Source organism: Mobula birostris, chromosome 1 (genome assembly GCF_030028105.1).
Source record: "Mobula birostris isolate sMobBir1 chromosome 1, sMobBir1.hap1, whole genome shotgun sequence".
Taxonomy (NCBI): domain Eukaryota; kingdom Metazoa; phylum Chordata; class Chondrichthyes; order Myliobatiformes; family Myliobatidae; genus Mobula; species Mobula birostris.
Window position 1 is genome coordinate 237,761,147 of NC_092370.1, and position 21,754 is coordinate 237,782,900.

Genomic DNA, 21,754 nt, shown 5'->3' on the forward strand with positions numbered 1-21,754 from the left:
TGAAGAAGGAAAGTAAGAATAACACTACTGAAGGTCCAACTTCATAGCTCCCCGTAGGTGGCTGCACAACTTGATAGGGTAGGTGAAAGGAAAGAGTCAAAATAGGCATGCTAAAATGTGCAAAACAAAATGGAAGTTTGTAATACAAAATGGTGTTGGTCTCTAAAGTGGGAATGTTTTGAGAAAGAACAAAGGAACCAGGCCACATCAATGTTTTGAGAATTTAGTGTGAGTACGAGTCTACAGTCTTGAGAATAGGTGATGGTGAAAAATGTTTGTCTGGGAAAATGTAAGGGGTCTTGAAGGGTATAAAAGAAACAGCCTTTTGTGCAAATGGGAATCTCCTGTTAGGCTGGATCGGGACTAATGCTAAGAGCTGGAAATAGAGACAAGGACGTTGAAAGGAGGGGGGGAGAGAGTGAGATTGGACAAGCTGTCAAACAATTGTGGTTCCCTGCAGCAGTATATTGTGTCGAGTGGTTTAGTAATTGGTTGATGAGTATTATTTTGCCTCTTCTAGTTTACTAAGCATTTTTCTTACTATAGTTTACTTTTCATACAACTGATGTATTTTCTTATCAGATTATGAGGACACGCAGTCCTCTTTTATTGTCATTTAGTAATGCATGCATCAAGAAATGATACAATATTCCTCCGGTGTGATATCACAGAAACACAGGACAGACCAGGACTGAAAAACTAACAAAAACCACATAATTATAACATATAGTTACAACAGTGGAACAATACCATAACTTGATGAAGAACAGGCCATTGCACAGTAAAAAGTTCAAAGTCTCTTGAAAGTCCCACATCTCACGCAGACGGGAGAAGGAAGAAAACTCTCCCTGCCATGCCCGACCACAGTCTGACTCTGAGTCGTCCGAAAACTTCGAGCTCTGATCAGCCCTCCGACACCAAGTACCGAGCACCATCTCTATCCGAACGCTTCGACCTCAGCCTCGGTCGCCAGCAGCAGGCAAAACAGGGGATTTTGGGGCCTTCCCTCTGGAAGATTCTTGATCGCACAGCGGCAGCAAACCGGGCATTTCAGAAATTTCTCCAGATGTTCCTCTGTGCTTTCACGTCTGTCTCCATCAAATCAGAATTGTCCACTGCCCCTATTTAACAGATACGATATAATTTCACCGGAGAGCTGTGCGCGCTGCGTCGCGCTGTCATCTTCTCCTCCCGCCTCTAACCGCCTTGTAACCTTTAATAAGCATACAGTGGCTCCTTTGTTTATGGACACATCTGAATCAAAAAAAGAACAAGTTTCAAATTTTAAAATATTTTCATTACAAACTGTTTGCTTTTATTAGTCAATTACTGAGTTCAAGAATCATGAAGTTACTTTATGTCTTTACAAAACTATGACTAGGCTGCATCTGAAGTATTGCACTCCTGACCACCCCATTATATACTGTTGATATACTGTTGCAAGTAAGTTGCCAAGATTGGAGAACAACTCAACCCAACCAAATGTGTTGAGGCTTTGGAGAGGTTTACGAAGATGCTGCCTGGATTAGAGAGTGTGTGCTATGAGGAGAGGTTGAACAAACTCAGGGTGTTTTCTCCGCAGTTGCAGAAGAGGAGGGAGACTTGATAAGATTATTAGAGACATGGATAGTAATTATATCCTTATCCCAGGGTTAAAATGTCTAAATATTAGAAAACATGCATTTAAGGTTCTCTGATGTAGAATGTTGAATGTCTGGAAAGCACTGTGGGGGTGATGATGGAGGCGTTTAGTGATTGGTTGATAAGTACTGTCTCATTTGCTATTTTATTAACCATAGCTAAATTGGTTTATTATTGTCATTTCAAAGTAAATTTATTATCAAAATACATGTATGTCACCACATACAACCATGAGATTCATTTTCTTGTGAGCATACTCAATAAATCTATAGAATAACAACTATAACAGAATCAATGAAAACACGCACAACTAGGGCGTTCAACCAGAGCGCAGAACACAACAAACTGAAAATAGAAAATGAAAGAAATAGTAAAAATAAATAAGTAAGCAATAAATACTGAAAACATAATGAAGGTTCCTTGAACATAAGTCCATTGGTTGTGGGAACATTTCAATGTTGGGGCATGTGAAGTTGAGTGAAGTTTTTCCCTTTGTTTCAAGAGCCTGATGGTTGAGGGGTAATGACCACTCCTGAATCTGACAGTGTGAGTTGTGAGGCTCCTGTACCACCTTCCTGATGGCAGTAGCGAGAAGAGAGCATGTCCTGGGTGGTGGGCCTCCCCGATGGTGGATGCTGCTTTCCCATGGCAGTTTCATGCAGATGTGCTCAATGGTGGATTGACCAATGTCCACTACTTTTTGTAGGATTTTCCATTCAAGGGCATTGGTGTTTCCACATCAGGCTGTGATGCAGCCAGTCAATATACTCTCCACCACACATCTATAGAAGTTTGTCAAAGTTTTAGATGTTATGCTGAATTTCTGCAGACTCCTAAGGAAGTAGGGGAGCTGCCAAGCGTTAGGGCTGAGTAACGATGAAATTCTTTGTCTTGCATGTCATCCTTACAGATCATTACATCACAACGGTGCATTGAGGTAATACGGGGGAAAACAACAACACAATGCAGAATAAAGTGCTAAACATATGGGGTTAGTACAGTGCAGACAGACAATAAGGCGCAAAGACATGACGAATAGATTATAAGGTCAAGCGTCCATTTTATCATCCTCTTCTGGCTTTATACTTACGACTGTGAGGCTAAGCACGACTCTGATGCCATATTTAATTTTGCTGATGACACCACTCTCGTTGGCTGAATCAAAGCTGGTGACAATTAGTGTAGAGGAGGGAGATTAAAAACCTGGCTGAGTGGTGCCACAACAGGAACCTCTCACTCAATGTCAGCAAAGCCAAGAGGCTGATTGTTGACTTCAGAGGGAGGAAACTGGAGGTCCATGAGCCTGTCCTCATCAGGAGATCAGAGGTGGAGAGGGTCAGCAACTTTAAATACTTAAGTTTTATTATTTCAAGTGGATCTGTTCTCAGTCCAGCTCATAAGTACTATTAGCAAGAAAGCATGGCAGTGCCTCTACTTTCTTGGAAGTCTGCAAAGATTCAGCATGTTATCTAAAACTTTGACAAAATTATTTAGATATGTGATAGACAGTATATTGACTGGCTACATGACAGCCTAGTATGGAAACATTGATACCCCTGTACGTAAAAGCCTACAAAAAGTAGTGGTAAAGCCCTCCCCACCATTGAGCACATCTATATAGAGGGCTGTCACAGGAAAGCAGCATCCATCATCAAGGTCTCCCACCACACAGGCCATGCTCTCTCCTCACTGCTGTCATCAGGAAGAAGGTGCAGGTGCCTCCAGACCAGCACCATTAGGTTCAGGACCAGTTACCATAAGACATAGTGGAGCTGACTCGATGGGCTGAATGACCTAATTCTGCTCGTATGTCTTATTACCCCTCAACAATCAGGCTCTTGAACTCATTTCCACAACTCTTCATCTCATGTTCTGGATATTTATTGCTTATGTAACATGCTGTAAGATTTCACTGCTGATGTAATGGCTTCTCTGTAATGTTCCACTGCTGAGGTAATGGTTTCTCTGTAGCAGCAGCGTTTGGGTTATGACTAGAGATAACGGGGCATGCTAGCCAATGAGTGGGATGTTCTGTCTTGTGTGTCCGGGAGCCGGGAATTTGTGGTTCTCTTGCCAGGGAGAGATGAGGAGAGGAGATGCAAATGAAGAGAACTGGTAGGCGTTGGGCAGAGTGGAGTTGGAGCGAGGGTCCGAATGTCAGTGATGATCAGAGGAGGTCGATGGTGGACGAATGGCCTTATCAGTGAGCTCCAACCCTGCGCATTAGACTGTTTCATGAGAATGGGCCCTTTTTCTTTATTAGTTTTCTTTCCTAACCATATAGTCAAATTAAGAATTACAAAGCTCAATCGTTTAATTGCATATTGTCTTCTGTTTGTTATTTTGTGGTACTGATTTGTAACAGGGGACACATCGCGCAGCATCCACCCAAATGAGATTTCTGGGCTGGGGCTGGGGCTGGCAGGGGGCTATCATCCCTGTGTTAGGCCGCTAGCCGAAGTGAGAGTTGCACTTATTTATTTATTTATTATTATACTTAAAGCAGAGATTGATAGGTTATTGGTTAGTCGGGGTGTTTAAAGGTTACGGGAAGAAGGCAGGAGAATGGGGTTGAGAGAGATAATAAATCAGCCATGATGATACTGCTCCTCGTCTTGTGGTTGTCTTATTTCATTTGTATTCCCACAGTTTGTTGTTTCTTTTTTGCACATTGGTTGTCCATCCTGTTGGGTGTGGTCCTTCATTCATTGCGTTCCTTGTAGTATGAATGCCCGCAAGAAAAGAATCTCAGGGTCGTATATGTACCTTGATAATAAATTTACTTTTAACTTTGAAAATTGTGGGCTGAAGGGCCTGTTCCTCTGCTATGCTGATCCATGTTCCAACCAGCAGGGAGCGCTGCTCTTCAATTTTGGATCAATCTCCGAAATGATCAAAGTTCTAAGTATGTATACATTATACAACCTTGATTTGCCTCCTAACAGGCAGACACAAAACACAGAAACCCCCCAAAAACCCATAAAAATAGAATGTCATCAGACACTGAATGTGCAGAGAGAGAAAAACTAGGCAAACACTAAATGCAAGCATATAGCGTTCCGAACAGAAGTCCACAGTGTCTATCCATTGATCCTTAGTTCAGCACAGAATGGAACTGAACCAGCTCAACCCTCGCCTCCAGTCCTGACACCCTGACCTTTTCAACCTGGCCCATCGCTTAAATCGTCCAATCATCGCAACCAGTCACTTTGATACACTCTGGGGTTTGGATCCTGCCACCTTGATACAGTCTGTACCCCCCTTTCTGACTCGTCCTGGCGCTTAAATTGGCCGAACTTTGGGTCTTCCTTGTTCTCGGTGATGGAGCCATGGCCTCGCCTCAGTTTTGTCACATCATATTGCATCCAAGTCCACAGGGAAGTTACAGACTTCATTTGTGATGATCGTTTACCAGGGATAGAGTGATTAACAAGTATTTAGTTATTTCGTTTTGTTAGCCAGCAGCCAGAAGTCACTGTGATTCACCAGTGCCATCTTAAGTCAGAAGATTGTTTACCAAAAGGGGAATAATTGAACACTGACATTTTGTTAAACTATTTTGGTTACTCCATATTCAGCAAGTATTAGTATCTAAATGTGTAAATAGCTGAAAAGATAGAACTGGTGAACATGAAATCCTTCATTTCTAGGCAATTGGGAGCCAAATGTGAATTTGAAATAATAAAGCATTAACTGCTGTAATAAACTTTAAATTTTTAAATTACATTTGCTTCAATGTTAATAGCTTTTGAACATTTCTATTACTTTGAAAATGCACTGGAGTATGGTACGATAGCCAAGGACAGGAAAAAGGTTCAGATGTCACGAAGTTGAGATCACAGCTGATGCTTCAGGACTGAAGGAGTACAGTTGCTGTCTTTCAGGTAGGATGTTAGATCTGTTATTTCAGCTGGGGTGAAAAAAGTCCCATGGCTTTCAAGGAGAGCAGGTGTCTGATCCCCAGGGACCTGGCCAATAGTTATCTCACAACCAATGTTATCAGAACACATAAGGTAGTGCTGTTTGTGGGAAAAGGTGGGACACAAAAGTTTTCAACACTTCAGTACTTCATTGACACATTGCACAGCTTGAAGTTGACGTGAAAGGCTCTATATTTATAAATCTTCCATCCACGTTTCTCTTTCTATTACAGGCCTGCAGGTTAGTCAGGGAGAGTTATTGTGGGATTTGTAGTGCAATGAATCTCATATTAAACTTCTACCCATCTGTGACCAAGTAATACAAAGACGGGTTTGAGAACCAGCAAAGTTGGTATATTATGGAGCAGACTTGTGGACTGAATAGCTTAATTCTATTCCTGTGTCTATGACCTTGATAAGTACTGAGTTGATAAGAGATTTCTTCTGGATATGCAGGAGGACAGCACCCTCTACTGGCAAAGAAGCTAAATTCAGTTGCTGTGCTGCAGAACCTTTAAACCCAGACTTACCTGAACATTTGACAAAAGTTCATTATAGACCTAACATAATTGGTAGAAGGATTAGAGACAAAAACAAAATTACAAAAAAAAGGAGCAAGAACAGGCCATCAGGCCCTTCAAACCATTCAGTAAGATCATAGTTGATCTATAATGGTTTCCACTCCTCTTTAGATAATTTATGATAGGTCTGTCACAACTGACTCTCTGAAAGCAGGGTAGTGACAGGATGCCATAATATATTTAAAGAGTGTTTGGAAAAGGAGTTAGTATGCCACAACACATTTCAGATATTGACAAGCTGTGGATTTCACCAATGCCAATTGTTGCCCAGCCCTAAATGTTCTGAACGATTATGATCAAAATCATGTTGAATTCCTCCAGCATTTTGCGTGTGTTGCTTGGATTTTCAGCATCTGCAGATTTTCTGTTGTTTGTGGTAGTAGATGGTTGCCTCTCTGAGTGGAATCCTGTGACCAGTGATGTGCTCCAGGAATTAGTGCTGGGTCCATTGTTGCTTGTCATCTATATCAATGATCTGGATGATAATGTGGTAAACTAGACCAGCAGGTGTGGATTACACCATTACTGGGGGTGTAGTGGACAGTGCAGAAGGCTGTCAGAGCAGGATCTGGGCCAGCTGAAAAAAAGCAGATGGATTTAATGTAGACAAGTTGGGTGTTGAGAAATTAACCAGAATTGATTAGAGAGCTTAAGGTATAGGAGCCCTTGGGGGCCCTGTGATCATCACATGATAGAATTCACCCTGCAATTTGAGGAAAAGCCAAAGTCAGATGTATTATTATTACAGTAAGGGGAATTACAGAGGCATGAGAGAAGAGATGGCCGAAATTGATTTGAAGGGAACACTAGCAGGGACGATGGCAGAACAGCAATGGCTGTAAGTTCTGGGAGCAGTGCAGAAAGTGCTGGATCTTTAAATCCCAAAGAAGTAGTGGTATTCTAAAGGCAGGCTGATGCAACCACAGCTGACAATTAGTGGGAAGTCAGATGATTGGGAAGCTTTTTAAAAACTGACAGAAGGCAACTAAAAATCAAAGAAGGAAAAATTTATTCAAATATATAGAGCATAAAGGAGAGGCTCAAGTAGATATTGGGCCACTGGAAAATGATGCTGGAGAAGTAGTAATGGGGGACACAAATGGTGAATGAACTGAGTAAGTATTTTGCATTAATCTTTACTGTGGACATTAGCAATATGCTGAAAGTTCGAGAATGTCTGGGGCCAGAAGTGCTAAGTTGCTATTACCAGGGAGAAGATTCATGGGAAATTGAAAGGTCTGAAGTCACCTGAACCAGATGGTCTACAACCCAGGGTTGTGAAGGAAGTGACTGAAGAGATTGTGGAGGCATTAGTAATGATATTTCAAGAATCAATTAATTCTGGCATGGTTCTGGAGGACAAGAGAATTGCAAATGTCATTCCAGTCTTCAAGAAGGGGGAGTGGCAGAAGACAGGAAATTAGTCCTGCTGAAGGATCTCGGCCCAAAACATTGACTGTACTGTTTTCCATAGATACTGCCTGACCTGCTGAGTTCTTCCAGCATTTTGTGTGTGTTGCTTGGATTTCCAGCTTCTGCAGATTTTCTCTTGTTTGAAATTACAGGCCAGTTAGTCTGAGCTGAGCTGTTCGGTAGATGTTGGAGTCATTTGCTAAGAATGTGGTTTCCGGGTACTTACAGGCACACAATAAAATAGGCTGTAGTCAGCATGGTTTCCTTAAGGGGAAATCTTGTCAATCTGTTGGATGACTTTGAAGAAATAACAAGCAGGATTGACTAAGGGGAATTGGTAGATGTTGTGTACTTGGATTTTGAGAAACCCTTGCAAGGTGCCACGCATGAGGTTGCTTAAGTAGTTAAGAGCCCATGATATTACAGGAAAGATACGAGCATGGATAGAGCATTTGCAGATTGACAGGAAGAAAGGAGTGGGAATTAAGGGAGGCTTTTCTGGTTGGCTGCCATTAACTAGTGTTCCACAAGTATCTGTTTTGGAATTGCTTCATTTTGCATTATATGTCAATGATTTGGATTGAAAGAATTGATGGCTTGCTTTGTGGATAAGTTTGCATACAATACAAAGATAGGTGGAGGATCAGGGAGTTTTGAGGAAGCAAAAAGGCTACAGCAGGACTTAGATTACGAAAATGGGCAAAGAAGTGGCAGATGGATTACAGTGACAAGAAGTGTATGGTCATGCATTTGGTAGAAGGAATAAAAAAGACTATTTTCTAAATGGAGAGAAAATTTAAAAATCTGAAGTGCAAAGGGATTTGGGTGTCCTCATGTAGGATTCCCTGAAGGTTAATATGCAGGTTGAGTTGGTGGTGAGGAATGCAAATGTGAAGTTACTGTTCATTTCGAAAGGAATAGAATATAAAACCAAGGATATAATGTTGAGGCTTCTTAAAGTACAGGTGAGGCTTCACTTGGAGTAATGTGAGCAGTTTTGGGTCTATATCTAAGAAAGGATGTGCTGACATTGGGCTCAAAGGAGGTTCATGAAAATTATTCCTAGATTGAATTGCTTATCATATGAGGAATATTTGATGCCAGTGGGTCTCTACTGGAATTCAGAAGAATGAGGGGTGACCTCATTGAAACTTATTGAATATTGAAAGGCCTCGATAGAGTGGATGTGGAGAGGATGTTTCCTATGGGTCTAAGACTAGAAGACAGAGGCTTAGAGTAGAGGAATGTCCATTTAGAACAGAGATGAGGAGGAATTTCTTTAGTGAGAGTGGTGAATCTGTGGAATTTGTTGCCACAGGTGACTGTGGAGGCCAAGTCATTGGGTATATTTAAGGCAGAGGTTGATTGATTCTTGATTGGTCAGGGCTTGAAAGGATATGGGGAGAAGGCAGGAGACTGGGGCTGAGAGGGAAGTGGATCACCATGATTAAATGATGGAACAGACTTGATGGACTAAATGGGCTAATTCTGCGCCTATGTCTTATGGTCTAAAATGTACCTAATGACTTGATCTTCCAAATAGTCTGTGGCTGTGAATTCCACAGATTCACTACCCTCTGAATTTAAGAATGTCCCATTAGAACAGAGGTGAGGAGGAATTTCTTTAGCAGAGGCTGTCCTAGACTCTTTCACTACTGGAAACATTCTCTCCACGTCCAGTGTATCTTGAACTTTCAACATTCGATAGGTTTCAATGGAATCTCCCTTCTCATCACACAACACCCAAACCAGAATTGCCTTTTCCTCAGTGGACTTGACTACAAGCTGCTCTCAGAAGCCTACTCATGGCCATTCTACAAATTCCCTCTTTTGGGATCCAGCACCAAGTTGATTCCACCACCCCCCAAAAAAATCTGCATATTGAGGTCTCCCCAACCATATTATCATTCTTATATCTCCCATTGTAATTTGTAGCCCACATCCTGGATGCTGTTTGGAGGTCTATGTATAACTCCAGCAGGTTCTTTGTACCCTTGCTGTTTCTTAACTCCACACACAAGGATTCTACATCTTCTAAGTCTGTAAGTTCTTTCAAAAGATTTGATTTCATTTTATCAACAAAATCACCCCACCTCCTCTCTTCACCTGTCTGTCCTATGGAATACAACGTGTATCCTTGGATAACCACAACACTATGAGTCATGCCTGTCAATTTCTAATTGTGCTGAAAGATCACCTACCTTATTGCGTATACTGTATATTCAAATGTAACCCTTCAATCCTGCATTCACAATTTTGGCTTAGCATTGCATTAAAGTAAATTCTTATGCCTTTAACTTTTTGTTGCAGCACAGTTGTAGATTGGCAGGTATGATGTTGTAGGCATCACTGAATTATGGTTGAAAGATTATAGCTGGGAGCATAATATCCAAAGATACACACTGTATATAAAGGATAGGCAGGAAGGTGGGGGTGGGGGATGGGGGGGTGGCGGAGTTGCTCTGTTGGTGAAAAATGAAATCACATCTGAGGAAGACTGGGCAATAATATGGAGGTATCAATGGAAGTGTACCAGTTCACAGAAATAGAGGGAGCTTGGGTGGAAATGGAGAAAAAATACAAAAAACTGTGGTGCAAAGGGACTTAGGAATCCTTGTGCAGGCTTCCCTGAATTCTAACTTGCAAGCTGAGTCTGTGGTAAGGAAGACAAATACAATGTTAGAATTCATTTCAATTGGACTAGAATAGAAAAGCAAGGATGTAATGTTGAAACTTTATAAAGCACTGGTGAGGCTCACTGGGAGTATTGTGAGCTGGGGTTAGCCCTCTTATTTCAGAAGGGATGTGCTGAAACCGGAGAGGGTTCAAAGGAGTTTCATGAAAAATGACTCCAGGATTGAATGGATTGTCATATGAGGAGTGTTTGGCCTGTATTCTCTAGAATTCAGAAGGATGAGGGGGTGACCTCAATGAAACTATTCAATGGTGAAAGGCCTTGATAGAGTCTGTATTTCCTGTGGTGGGAGGGTCTAAGGACATAGCCTCAGAATAGACTGGTATCCTTTTAAATTGGAGATGAGAAGGAATTTCTTTAGCCAGAGTGGTGAATCTGTGGAATCCTTTGCCACAGTCAGCTGTGGAGGCCAAGTCTTTATATATATTTATGGCAGAGTTTGATAGATTCTATATGGGGAGAAGGCAGGAGACTGGGGCTGAGAGGAAAACTGATCACCCATGATGAAATGATGGAACAGACTCGATGGGCCAAATGGCCTAATTCTGCTCCTATATCTTATGGTCTTATTCTTCATTTTGGAGGCTTCAGTAACTTCTCCTGCACTGTTCCTTTTAAATTGTCCATATTCTTCCAAGCTGATGACCCCCCCCCCCAACAATTTAGTTTAAAGCCCTATCCACAGCCCTCGATGTGATTTACCAGGACCCTGGTCCCAGCATGGTTCAGGTGGAGCTTGTCCTAGCGAAACATTTGCTTCCTTCCCCGGTACTCAAATCCACTTCTTCCATATTGATCTTTGCCATGTAATTAATTCCCTGTTCTTGTAAACCCTGTGCACATTTGCACATGGCTCAGAGATTATTACCACTTTGGTTCTACTTTGCTCAATTCCCTCAGAGTAACATTTTTCTTGTTCTTACGTTGTTGGTAGCCATATGGACCATGGTAATTTGATGTTTTCCCTTTCACTCCAAATTCCTCTGCAAGTCCTCAGAAGGCCTTTGACAAGATGCCGCACATGAGGCTGCTCAGCAAGATGAGAGCCCATGGAATTACAGGGGAGTTACTTGCATGGGTGGAGTATCGGCTGATCGGCAGAAAACAGAGTGGGAATAAAGGGATCCTATTCTGGCTGGCTGCCAGTTACCAGTGGAGTTCCACAGGGGTAGGTGTTGGGACTGCTGCATTTTACGATGTATGTCAATAATTTGGTCTATAGGATTAATGGATTTGTGGCAAAGTTTGATGATGATACAAAGATAGGTGGAGGAGCAGGTAGTGTTAAGGAAACAAAGAGCCTGCAGAGAGACTCAGAGAATTTAGGGGAATGGGCAAAGAAGTGGCAAATGAAATACAGCTGGTGGTAGACCTGAGGAGAGCTAAGGTATCGGTGACCCCTGTTTCCATCCAGGGGGTCAGTGTGGACATGGTGGAGGATTACAAATACCTGGGGATACGAATTGACAATAAACTGGAGTGGTCAAAGAACACTGAGGCTGTCTACAAGAAGGGTCAGAGCCGTCTCTATTTCCTGAGGAGACTGAGGTCCTTTAACATCTGCCGGACGATGCTGAGGATGTTCTACGAGTCTGTGGTGGTCAGTGCTATCATGTTTGCTGTTGTGTGCTGGGGCAGCAGGCTGAGGGTAGCAGACACCAACAGAATCAACAAACTCATCCGTAAGGCCAGTGATGTTTTGGGGATGGAACTGGACTCTCTCACGGTGGTGTCTGAAAGGAGGATGCTGTCTAAGTTGCATGCCATCTTGGTCAATGTCTCCCATCCACTACATAATGTACTGGTTGGGCACAGGAGTACATTCAGCCAGAGACTCATTCCACCGAGATGCAACACAGAGCGTCATAGGAAGTCATTCCTGCCTGTGGCCATCAAACTTTACAACTCCTCCCTTGGAGGGTCAGACACCCTGAGCCAATAGGCTGGTTCTGGACTTATTTCATAATTTACTGGCATAATTTATATATTACTATTTAACTATTTATGGTTCTATTACTATTTATTATTTATGCTGCAACTGTAACGAAAACCAATTTCCCCTGGGATCAATAAAGTATGGCTATGACTATGACTATGTTGGAAAGTGATGGTCATGTACTTTGGTGGAAGAAATAAACAGGCAGACTATTATTTAGATGGGGAGAGAATTCAAAATGCAGAGATGCAAAGGGACTTGGAAGTCCTTGTGCAGGATACCCTAAAGGTTAACCTTCAGGTTGAGTCCATGGTGAAGGTGGTGAATGCAACGTTGGCATTCATTTCCAGAGGATTAGAATATAAGATCAGGGATGTGATGTTGAGGCTCAATAAGGCACTCGTAAGACCACACTTGGAGTATTGTGTGCAGCTTTGGGCTCCTTATTTTAGAAAGGATATACTGACATTGGAAAGGGATCAGAGAAGATTCACAAGAATGATTCCAGGAATGAAAGGGTTACCATAAGAGGAACATCTGGCAGCTCCTGGGCTGTATTCCCTGGAGTTCAGCAGATTGAGGGGGGGGTGGGGGGAATCTCATAGAAACATTCCAAATGTTAAAAGGCCTGAACAGATTAGATATGGCAAAGTTATTTCCCATGGTAGGAGATTCTAGGACAAGAGGGCACGACCTTCAGGATTGAAGGACGTCCATTTAGAGCAGAGATGTGGAGAAATTACTTTAGTCAGAGGGTGGTAAATCTGTGGGGTTTGTTGCCACGAGTGGCTGTGGAGGCCAAGTCATTGGGTGCATTCAAGGCAGAGATAGATCGGTTCTTGATTAGCCAGGGCATCAAAGGGTATGAGGAGAAGGCAGGGGAGTGGGAATGACTGGAAGAATTGGATCAGCCCATGATTGAATGGCAGAGCAGACTTGATGGGCCAAATGGCCTACTTCTGCTCCTACATCTTATGATCTTATGGACTTGTGGTCTTATGTCAGATGAGATGTTCTGAACCCAGGCACCAGTCAGACATCATAACCTTCGGGATTCTCGATCTTTGTGATAGAGAATTGCATTCATTCCTCTGACTCTACCATCCCAAATTGCAACTTAATTTCTCTTCTCCCCCTTTTGACTGGCTTCTTGAATGATAGTGCCATTGTTTGGTTGCTTATCTTTTGTACAACTCCCACTCTCAGCATGAGGATGAGCTGGGAAACAGGTTGGCTGGTATTTACAGGATTCCCTGTCAATGCAGAGCAGCGTACATCAGGCAGAAGGGACACACAATAGAAACCTGCAACAAGGAGCATAGCAGCTGCATCCATTTGGGTTACCCAGAGAAATTGGCGGTAGCAGAACATTGCATTCGCAATGGCCGTAGAACGGACTTCATCAGCACAAAACTACTGTGCCACACCAATGGCTTTTGGGACCGTCTGGTAAAGGAAGCCATTGAAATATACCTAGAGGGAAAGAATTTTAACAAACACGAAGGACTGGCTCCAAGTAAGAACTGGAATTCCATTGTAATAAGGGTGAGAGAGCAGACACCTGATTGGATGAGGACTAATCAATCAGGAGGGATGGACTACTGGGGTATAAATACCATTGTACTGGACATGCTTGGGCATGTCTAGTACTAAATCCTTTTTCCTCCAGTATTATCTCTTGCCTCACTTGTAGTCACATACACTCATCCCTGGATTAGGAAAAACAAAACCGGCCACAATTCCCGTTCCAGGATCTGTTCTGTGTCTTTTACTAGAAGTGCTGTGTGTGCAAGATTTCATGTGTATGTAATGACTTTCACAGAGTCCCCTGGTACTCAGTCAAGCTCCCAACTAATAACTGCCATTCCCCTGCATAACTATTCCACAATAAGAAATCAGTAACGTTTGAAAAAAAACTATGAAGAAAAATATTTTATGGGATAAAAGTTAAATATATTTATGTATCTCACATGCATTAGTCAAAGTGCTAAAATTGGAAAAAGTATATCATGCTTGCAGCTGATTGGCTACATGTACAATTCATAAAATAGCAGCCAATCACATCAAATTAGAGACAAATAGCATTTTACAAAAATATAAAATAAGAATACCTGTTGGTTTCTTTTTGCCAATTTACAAGTGGCCATCCTCAGCAACAGTTAGCTTCTGAGATCTTTATGGGATAACTTAACAAACTTAGGGGACAGAAAAATTAATTACAGTCACAAAATTTGCACATTTGTTACTCTAGACACCATAACTTCTGAATAATATTCTGTCATAATATAAAAAGCGGCAGGATGGAAGGTAGAGTAACCTTGAGTAACGTTGGCACTCAGCTGGAGGTAGGTAGACTGATTTTTAATCAGAGAGCCATCATTATTTACTTGTATGTTACTGTTATACCTTTTTTTTTTTTTGTAAGTACCCCTGCCCCAGTTCCTTGACCACTGTGAAAATTAAAAATAAATTAGATGTACACTGAGCCTGGGCCATACATATTTTGACAGAAACCAGTAAATCACTGTAGCAAGCATTGTGTCACAACAGGCTTCTGGGAAGGACATAAAGACATGTACTATATCTTACTAGTCATTAAGAGGATCATTGTATACTATAGAGGCAGACATTGGGACTCAGGATACACAAAACTTAACAAATAAATTGCACCTAGTGCACACAGTAGACTTAGGAATAAACAAGTTTTAGTTTTCAATAGAGGGATGATTCATTGGTCTTTATTTGGAATGTACTGTGTGAAACAAGCTAGAGAAATGACTAAATTCTTTTGTTCAATGCTGCCTGGCAGAACTTGCTAAAATAAAATCCTGCATGCTAGCTGCTTGCAGGAGTGTCAATCAAAGATGGTCAATATGAAAGTTATGGAAACCCAGTACAGATATATATACTGATAACTGTTTGAATAGTTGGGCAAGCAAGTCTTGCAAGGAGCAAAAAAGTGCAAACACAAACACAGGCCTATGACCATGCCAGTAACAGTAGAGCTCTTCATCCGTTTGCACACAATTCAAGTAGTTTAACAAGGCTCAAGTGAATTTAGAAAGAGAAACAGCTTGCCAGCAGTGTGATTTAGTGGGAACATGGAGCCTGTGAGTCTCTTCCCATCACTGTCAGCACCAGTGCCTGAGTGCGTGATCCCAAGTTGTCCCTCCTATCTCTTCCAAATGTAACTGGAGGGAAACACAAGGTACCCTAGACAAGATTTCACGTTACCAGAAGCCTCTGAGCAGACAAAACTGGCGTGCAATTCCTTCCCCTAGAATATGAAACTGCATTTTTTTTTGGATAGAGAAAATCATCTTTCTCTTTTCAAACTAATGGCTTTTGTGAACAAGGGACCAAAACACAAATATCCATAGCAGATGGAATAAATTTGGGATTGCATGTGAATTACAATGAATAAAAGAGCAGGCATGTTCCTGCCACTGCCTGTAAGGTATTTGTACATTCTCCCTGGGGCTGTGTGGGTTTCCTCCGGGTGCTTCAGTTTCCTCCCACTTTCCAAAGATGTACGGTCAATCGGTCAAAAGATGTACTGGTTAATTGGTCATTGTAAATTGCCCTGTGGCTAGGCTAGGGTTAAAGCGGGGGTTGCTGGATGGCACGGCTTGAAGGCCAGAAGGCCTGTTCTGCACTGTACATTAATACATTTAAAAAAAGGTTATGCTACAACTTTATAAAACATTGGTCAGACCTTAGTTTGCCATTCTAGTCACCACACTATAGAGGAGGTGTGATAGGACTGGAGAGGATTTACCATGATGTTAACTGAGATGGAGCGTTTCAGTTATGAGGAGAAACCGGAGAGACTAGGTCAGTTTTCTCTGGCGTGAAGGCAGTCAAGAGGAGATATGATTGAGGTATATAATAAGAAGGGTAGAGATAGGGGGACTGGAGGAAACTATTCCCAATATTAGAGGTAGATAAAACTATGGGGGGGGCGGGGGTGGAATTAACCAAAAGTGGCAAGTGGCCTGAGAGAGTAGTGGAAACAATGTCACTGAGAGCATTTAAAAAACGTCTAAATAAACAAATACTTGAACCTTCTAGACTTAGAAGACTATGGACCTAGAGCTGGAAGATGGGATTAATATGTATGTATGGGTGTCCACTGATCAGCATGGACTGAATACTTTTCTTTCCATGGCAGTTACCAAACATTTATGATACAAGAATTCAACAGATACAAGGTGGAGTGTGATTTATCTTTCATTTTCTCAGCAGTAATCCTGGAAGGGGAGGAAAATAATTTGGAATATACAGCTTTGTAAGCACTGGGGAAAGGAAGACCCAGGAAAAATACCAAACTTGACCACTAGGGAATGGATGGATGAGAACACTGAGTATTAACTGGTGCTCTGAGGAAGGATATCACGGATATATGGACCAGGAGATGGGAATCAGGTAAGGACTAAGTATTTCACCAGTGGATAAAGAGGAGCTGCCTGGCTAGTGAAAGCTTAATCACTAGAAGTTATTACCACCAAGTATGCCACACTAGAAAGATGTCTGCATGGTAACTTGCTGAACACTGTCCCAAGTTCAGCACATTGCTTATTCAACAGGACTAATAATCGTTTCTAGTGAACTTCAACTCTTTTTAACCCAGTCAGAGTGGTAACGGACTGAATTCTGCTGATAACCTTTGCTCATTGTAGCTCTAATTGTTTGCAGGCTCAGCACTGGTGCACAAGTTCCAAATCTGCTCAGAGCACTCTGCCCCTGAGCTGTTCATTGTTCAGTTATGTTACTCATCTATACCCATTTAACTTATTCCAGTGAACAGAGCTGAAAAAGGAATGAGCTTTTATCTCGTGTATTCCATTCTCCCCAGAGCCAAGCCGGCAGCGATAATCCCACTGCAACAACTGAAAGAGAAAGAAATGCAAGACAGCTGGTTAGTCTTCATTTTCAAATGGGACAGTGTAGGTAATCATTGGTACTAGCCATTACTGTGGATAGACTATTATCAGCAATATATTACAGCGATTATATTCAGCCACTAGCTCAATCATTAATAGCTTGTGCACTATAGTTTTGTCTGTAATGTCCTGAATTCTGTATTACCTCAAATTATTTCTCATCTTTTTATATCATGTATTTCGCTATCCAGTAGAAATGACTGTTTTGTCAATGTACACTGAAGGTAGTTCAGCTGCTTTTCAGTGGCTTTGTCACCTACATTAAAATGTAGGTCACATGGCAATTGTAAATTGCCCCTGGGGTGTAGAGATTGTAAAATCTGGCGAGAATAAGTTAGGATTTGTGTAAATGGGTGCTCAATGGTTGGCACACACCTGGTGGGCTAAAAGTCCTGATTCTATGCTCCAAAAGTATGCCAGTTTTTTTTTTCAGGTGCCAGATACTTCTATGCTCTGTACAGTCTGTCGTTTTCCACGTACAAGCAATTGTCAAATCTACTGAATGGACAATCTAGTTGCAGACCAGCTTTTGCCAGTCCTGTTCTGACTGGGCAACATGTGGTGGTGCAGCCTGTACTTATCCAGCAGTACTGGGTCTTACTAGCTGGGGAACAGCATTAACTACAGAGCTGCCTCTTTACTGGCTGTATAAACTAGTTTTGTGCTCAGTTCTCAAGATATCATTCGAGTTCACCACACTGTTTACTCAAACCTCCTCTCCCCACCCCTTCCCATTCACTTTCCACCCAAGCACCAAAATCTCTGATCTACTGGGAGTCATTTTCACCCAGGCAATCCACATCTTGCCCTTCTTCAGAAAGAATGTACAATACTTGCTTCAGAAGGGTAGTTGCTCACTGGACTGGTTCATATTTTGAGAAGGTTGTCTCAGGATCCCTTCCCCAATTATCAAGGCTACCAAGAAAGCTTGTCCCTAAGTGGACTAGCTATTAACTTAATGTTTAAAAAATTTAGAATAGATAATAATATGTTGCTTCATGTGTTAGATCATATCCTTTTTTTGGATGCATTTATTTTCTTTTTTTTTAATTTTATTTTTATTTGGATAAGGAATTCACAAATATCGTACTTTTTTCACACATATAACCTTTTCCATTTTTTTATATGTATAAAACTACAATTATTTATACATTCTTAAGTACACATTGAGATGATATAAAAGGAAAATAAACATTTAAATAGATAATTATGTACTGTGGTAAATCTAACCTATTAGGCTAAGTAATGGAATTAGTTGTTAAGAAAAATGGTAATAATAGTTTCCATATAACCCTTCTGGACCATTTCCACTGGTCCAAAATGTTGTATATAAGCCTATGTATCAACCATTGTAGGTGTTTATATCCTAATTTGTTCATGCTTGTTCCTGCCTGCAGACATAATTATCCAATCCCTATGTACTTATTTACTTAATTTTTTCATTTTTTTATCCCTTTCCCAAATCTTTCCCTTTACTTGTGTTAATTCTCTATTTTCCAAAAGAAAACAAAAAAAACAAACATTTAGACTAGGGGTGCTTACGTTAGCAATATTACTGTGTTGATGAGAAGAGCAGTATAAATCATTAGGAGAGTCATCTAAAGTCTGCTCGCATTGGGGTTATATATTCAATCCATTTATTCCAGATTTGATAAAATTTTTCTTTTTGAGTTCTCAGGGAGTAAGTCAACTTTTCCATTTTAAATATTTCCAAGATAATTTCGTACCAATCTTCTAATGTAGGTGGTATTGGATTTAGCCATTTTCTAGTGATCGATTTCTTACTTGCCGCTAAGAGGGCCTGCAGAAACCTTATATCTTCTTTCTGTTCAAGAAACAATACATGCCCCAAATAGAGCGTCTCAAAGTTCAGAGGTACCTGGGACCTAAGTACCTTAACTAATGTTCTATGAATACCTTCCCAAAATAGACTTAATTTAGGGCAATCCCAAAAAATATGAAAATGATTTGCCTCCTTGGAGCCGCACCTTCTCCAACACATCACATTTGTATCTCTATATTTTTCCTGATATGGGGTCTTGAAGTATCTTATAATGTTTTTCCAACAATGTTCTCTCCAAATCAAAGAATTAGTCGAGGACCATTGAAAGCTGCAGATTTTCTCCCAAGCCTCCTCTGAAAGTACCAACCCCGCTTCTTTCTCCCACTTCTCTTTAATATACACTGTATTTACATTTTTAGCATGGGAGAGTGCATTATATAATCGAGAAACTGATTTACTAGGTATTGAACTGCAAGCCGAATTCAGAATCTTGAAAAATTCTAATTCTACTGTTGATAGGTCTGCATATCTACAACTCTGGTTAACATAGTTTCGTACTTGAAGGTACCCAAAAAAAGTCATTATGTTCTAGGCCATGTTTGTGCTGCAGGATTTGGAAACTTTGTAATACTCTTTTATCTATAAATGAGCGGTAGGTTGTAAGACCTTTCTTTATCCATAGCTCAAATCTTTTATTTCCTCTGTTGGGAAGGAATTCGGTATCATATGCACACCATCTAAAGAGTTTTAACATGTTATTAATTCCACATGAATTAACCACCTTCTGCCATACTTTTAATGTAAGATTTATCCAAGCGTTTTAAAATTTTTCCAACTGGGCCATCAATCCTTTGTCAGCTATTGGGGCCTGAAGAGGAAAACTGTCAACTAATCCAAATTCTATTTCCTTCCATCTAGCCTTATATTCCCTATTACACCAATGTAACAGAGGGGTTATCTGTGAGGCATAAAAATAATTTCTCAGGCAAGGAAGAACCATACCTCCTCCTTCCTTCCCTAACTGTAAGGTATTATATTGAATTCTAGGTTTCTTTCCTTGCCAAATGAAGCGGGAAATCCATTTGTCCCATTCCCTGAATTGATTATCATCCACCTCCACCGGTAAAGTACGGAAAAGATACAATAACCGAGGTAGAATATTCATTTTTATAGTATTTATCCTTGAATTTAAACTTAAAAAGGGGATAAGATTCCATCTATGCATATCTGCTTTTATCTCTGAGATTAATGGCCCATAATTTACCTGTGACAGTGTTGAAAGATCCTTCGGCAGGGTTATTCCTAAATATTTTAATGATTTAGCTTCCCACTTAAGATCATATGTATCCTGCAATTTTTTGGATGGTGTATAATTTAGGGACATAACCTGCGTTTTCTTTACATTTATTTTATAACCTGATATTTTCCCAAAGTCATCCAACAATCCTATAAATGATTTTTCTGGTTCACTCAGATAGACCAAAACATCATCTGCGAATAACGCCACTTTCTGTTCAATTCCTGCCACCTTGATACCTTTTACGATTTCGCTCTGTCTTATTAGTTGGGCAAGCAGTTCAATATATAGCGCAAAAAGGAGAGGAGAAATTGGGCATTCCTGTCTAGTGCCTCTCTCTAAGATGAAGGAGTCAGAGAGGTCCCCATTTATCTTAATTCGGGCTGTAGGGCTGTCATATAGAGTCTGAATTACTTTAATAAACTTTTCTTGAAAGCCGAATCTTCCTAACACTCTGTATAGGAATGCCCAACTAACCGAATCAAAAGCTTTCTCAGCGTCCAATCCTACTACCATTGTCTCTGTCTCGTTCTTATTAACCTGTTCTAATATGTACAGAGTTCTCCTTATGTTGTCCTGTGTTTGTCTTTGTTGAATAAATCCAGTCTGGTCTAAGTGGATTAGGCCAGGTAAAAGCTTTTCCAATCTGCGCACTAATATAGATGTAAATAGTTTGTAATCTAAATTAAGAACACTAATTGGCCGATAATTGCCACATTCTAGTTTATCTTTACCCTCTTTAGGAATAACTGAAATAATCGCTTCTCTCCAGGAAGGTGGAGTTTCTCCTCTCTGCAAGATCCAATTAAAGGTGTTAAGTAGTAATGGGGCTAACTGTGTCTTCAGGGACTTGTACCACTCTGAGGTAAACCCATCAGAACCCGGGGACTTTCCAGCCTTTAACCTAGAGATGGCCACGTTCAGTTCTTTGACAGTTACTGGTTCTAATAAACTTTCATTTTGTAAATCTGTAAGTTTAGGTAGATCTAAAAAATTCAATACACTGTCTATGTAGGGCTCATTGGGGGCCCGGGGTTGGGAGTACAGCTCTCGATAATATATTTCAAAACTCTCTTGAATTTTCCCTATTGTACTCTCCACAAGCTTTGTCTTTGGATTCTTTATTTTATGAATTGTATTGTCTGCTTGTTGTTTTCGTAATTTATATGCTAATAATCTAGCTGATTTACCTCCTACTTCATAATTCTTTTGTCTCAGGTAAAGAAAATTTCTTTGAGTTTCCAACGTATAAATATCATCAATTTCACTTTGCAATTTCCTAATTTCCTGTTTTCGATTTGAATTACTTTTGTTGCTGTCTACAACTTGAAGTTGTTTTAATTTTCCTTGAAGGTCTGCTAATTTTTGTGCATTGATTTTTTTCATGTGAGTGGTAATGGAAATAATTTTCCCTCTCAGTACAGCTTTCAATGTATCCCATAAGATCACTTGTGATGTTTCTCCTGTGTCATTAAGGTCTAGATATTCTCTGATTTCTCCCCTTAATCTCTCCATTACTTTCGGGTTATTGAGTATATGTGAGTT

The 21,754-nt window shown here is 40.7% G+C and overlaps 1 protein-coding gene across 8 annotated transcripts in view; it reads right to left on the reverse strand.

Moving 5' to 3' along the window:
* Positions 1 to 602: 602 nt before the first annotated feature.
* The window catches only part of rps6kl1 (ribosomal protein S6 kinase-like 1), an 89,253-nt gene continuing 68,101 nt past the window's right edge, over positions 603 to 21,754 (reverse strand). For 2 of the 8 annotated variants that reach the window (XM_072274106.1, XM_072274096.1), the window contains exon 9: positions 14,012 to 17,075. In XM_072274106.1, coding sequence (XP_072130207.1) covers positions 16,959 to 17,075 — 117 coding nt within the window. In that variant the 3' untranslated portion in view covers positions 14,012 to 16,958. Of the gene's footprint in view, positions 1,255 to 3,361; positions 6,720 to 14,010; positions 17,076 to 21,754 lie in introns of those variants that run through there. The other 6 variants (XM_072274039.1, XM_072274047.1, XR_011888049.1 and 3 more) reach the window with 5 other exon arrangements.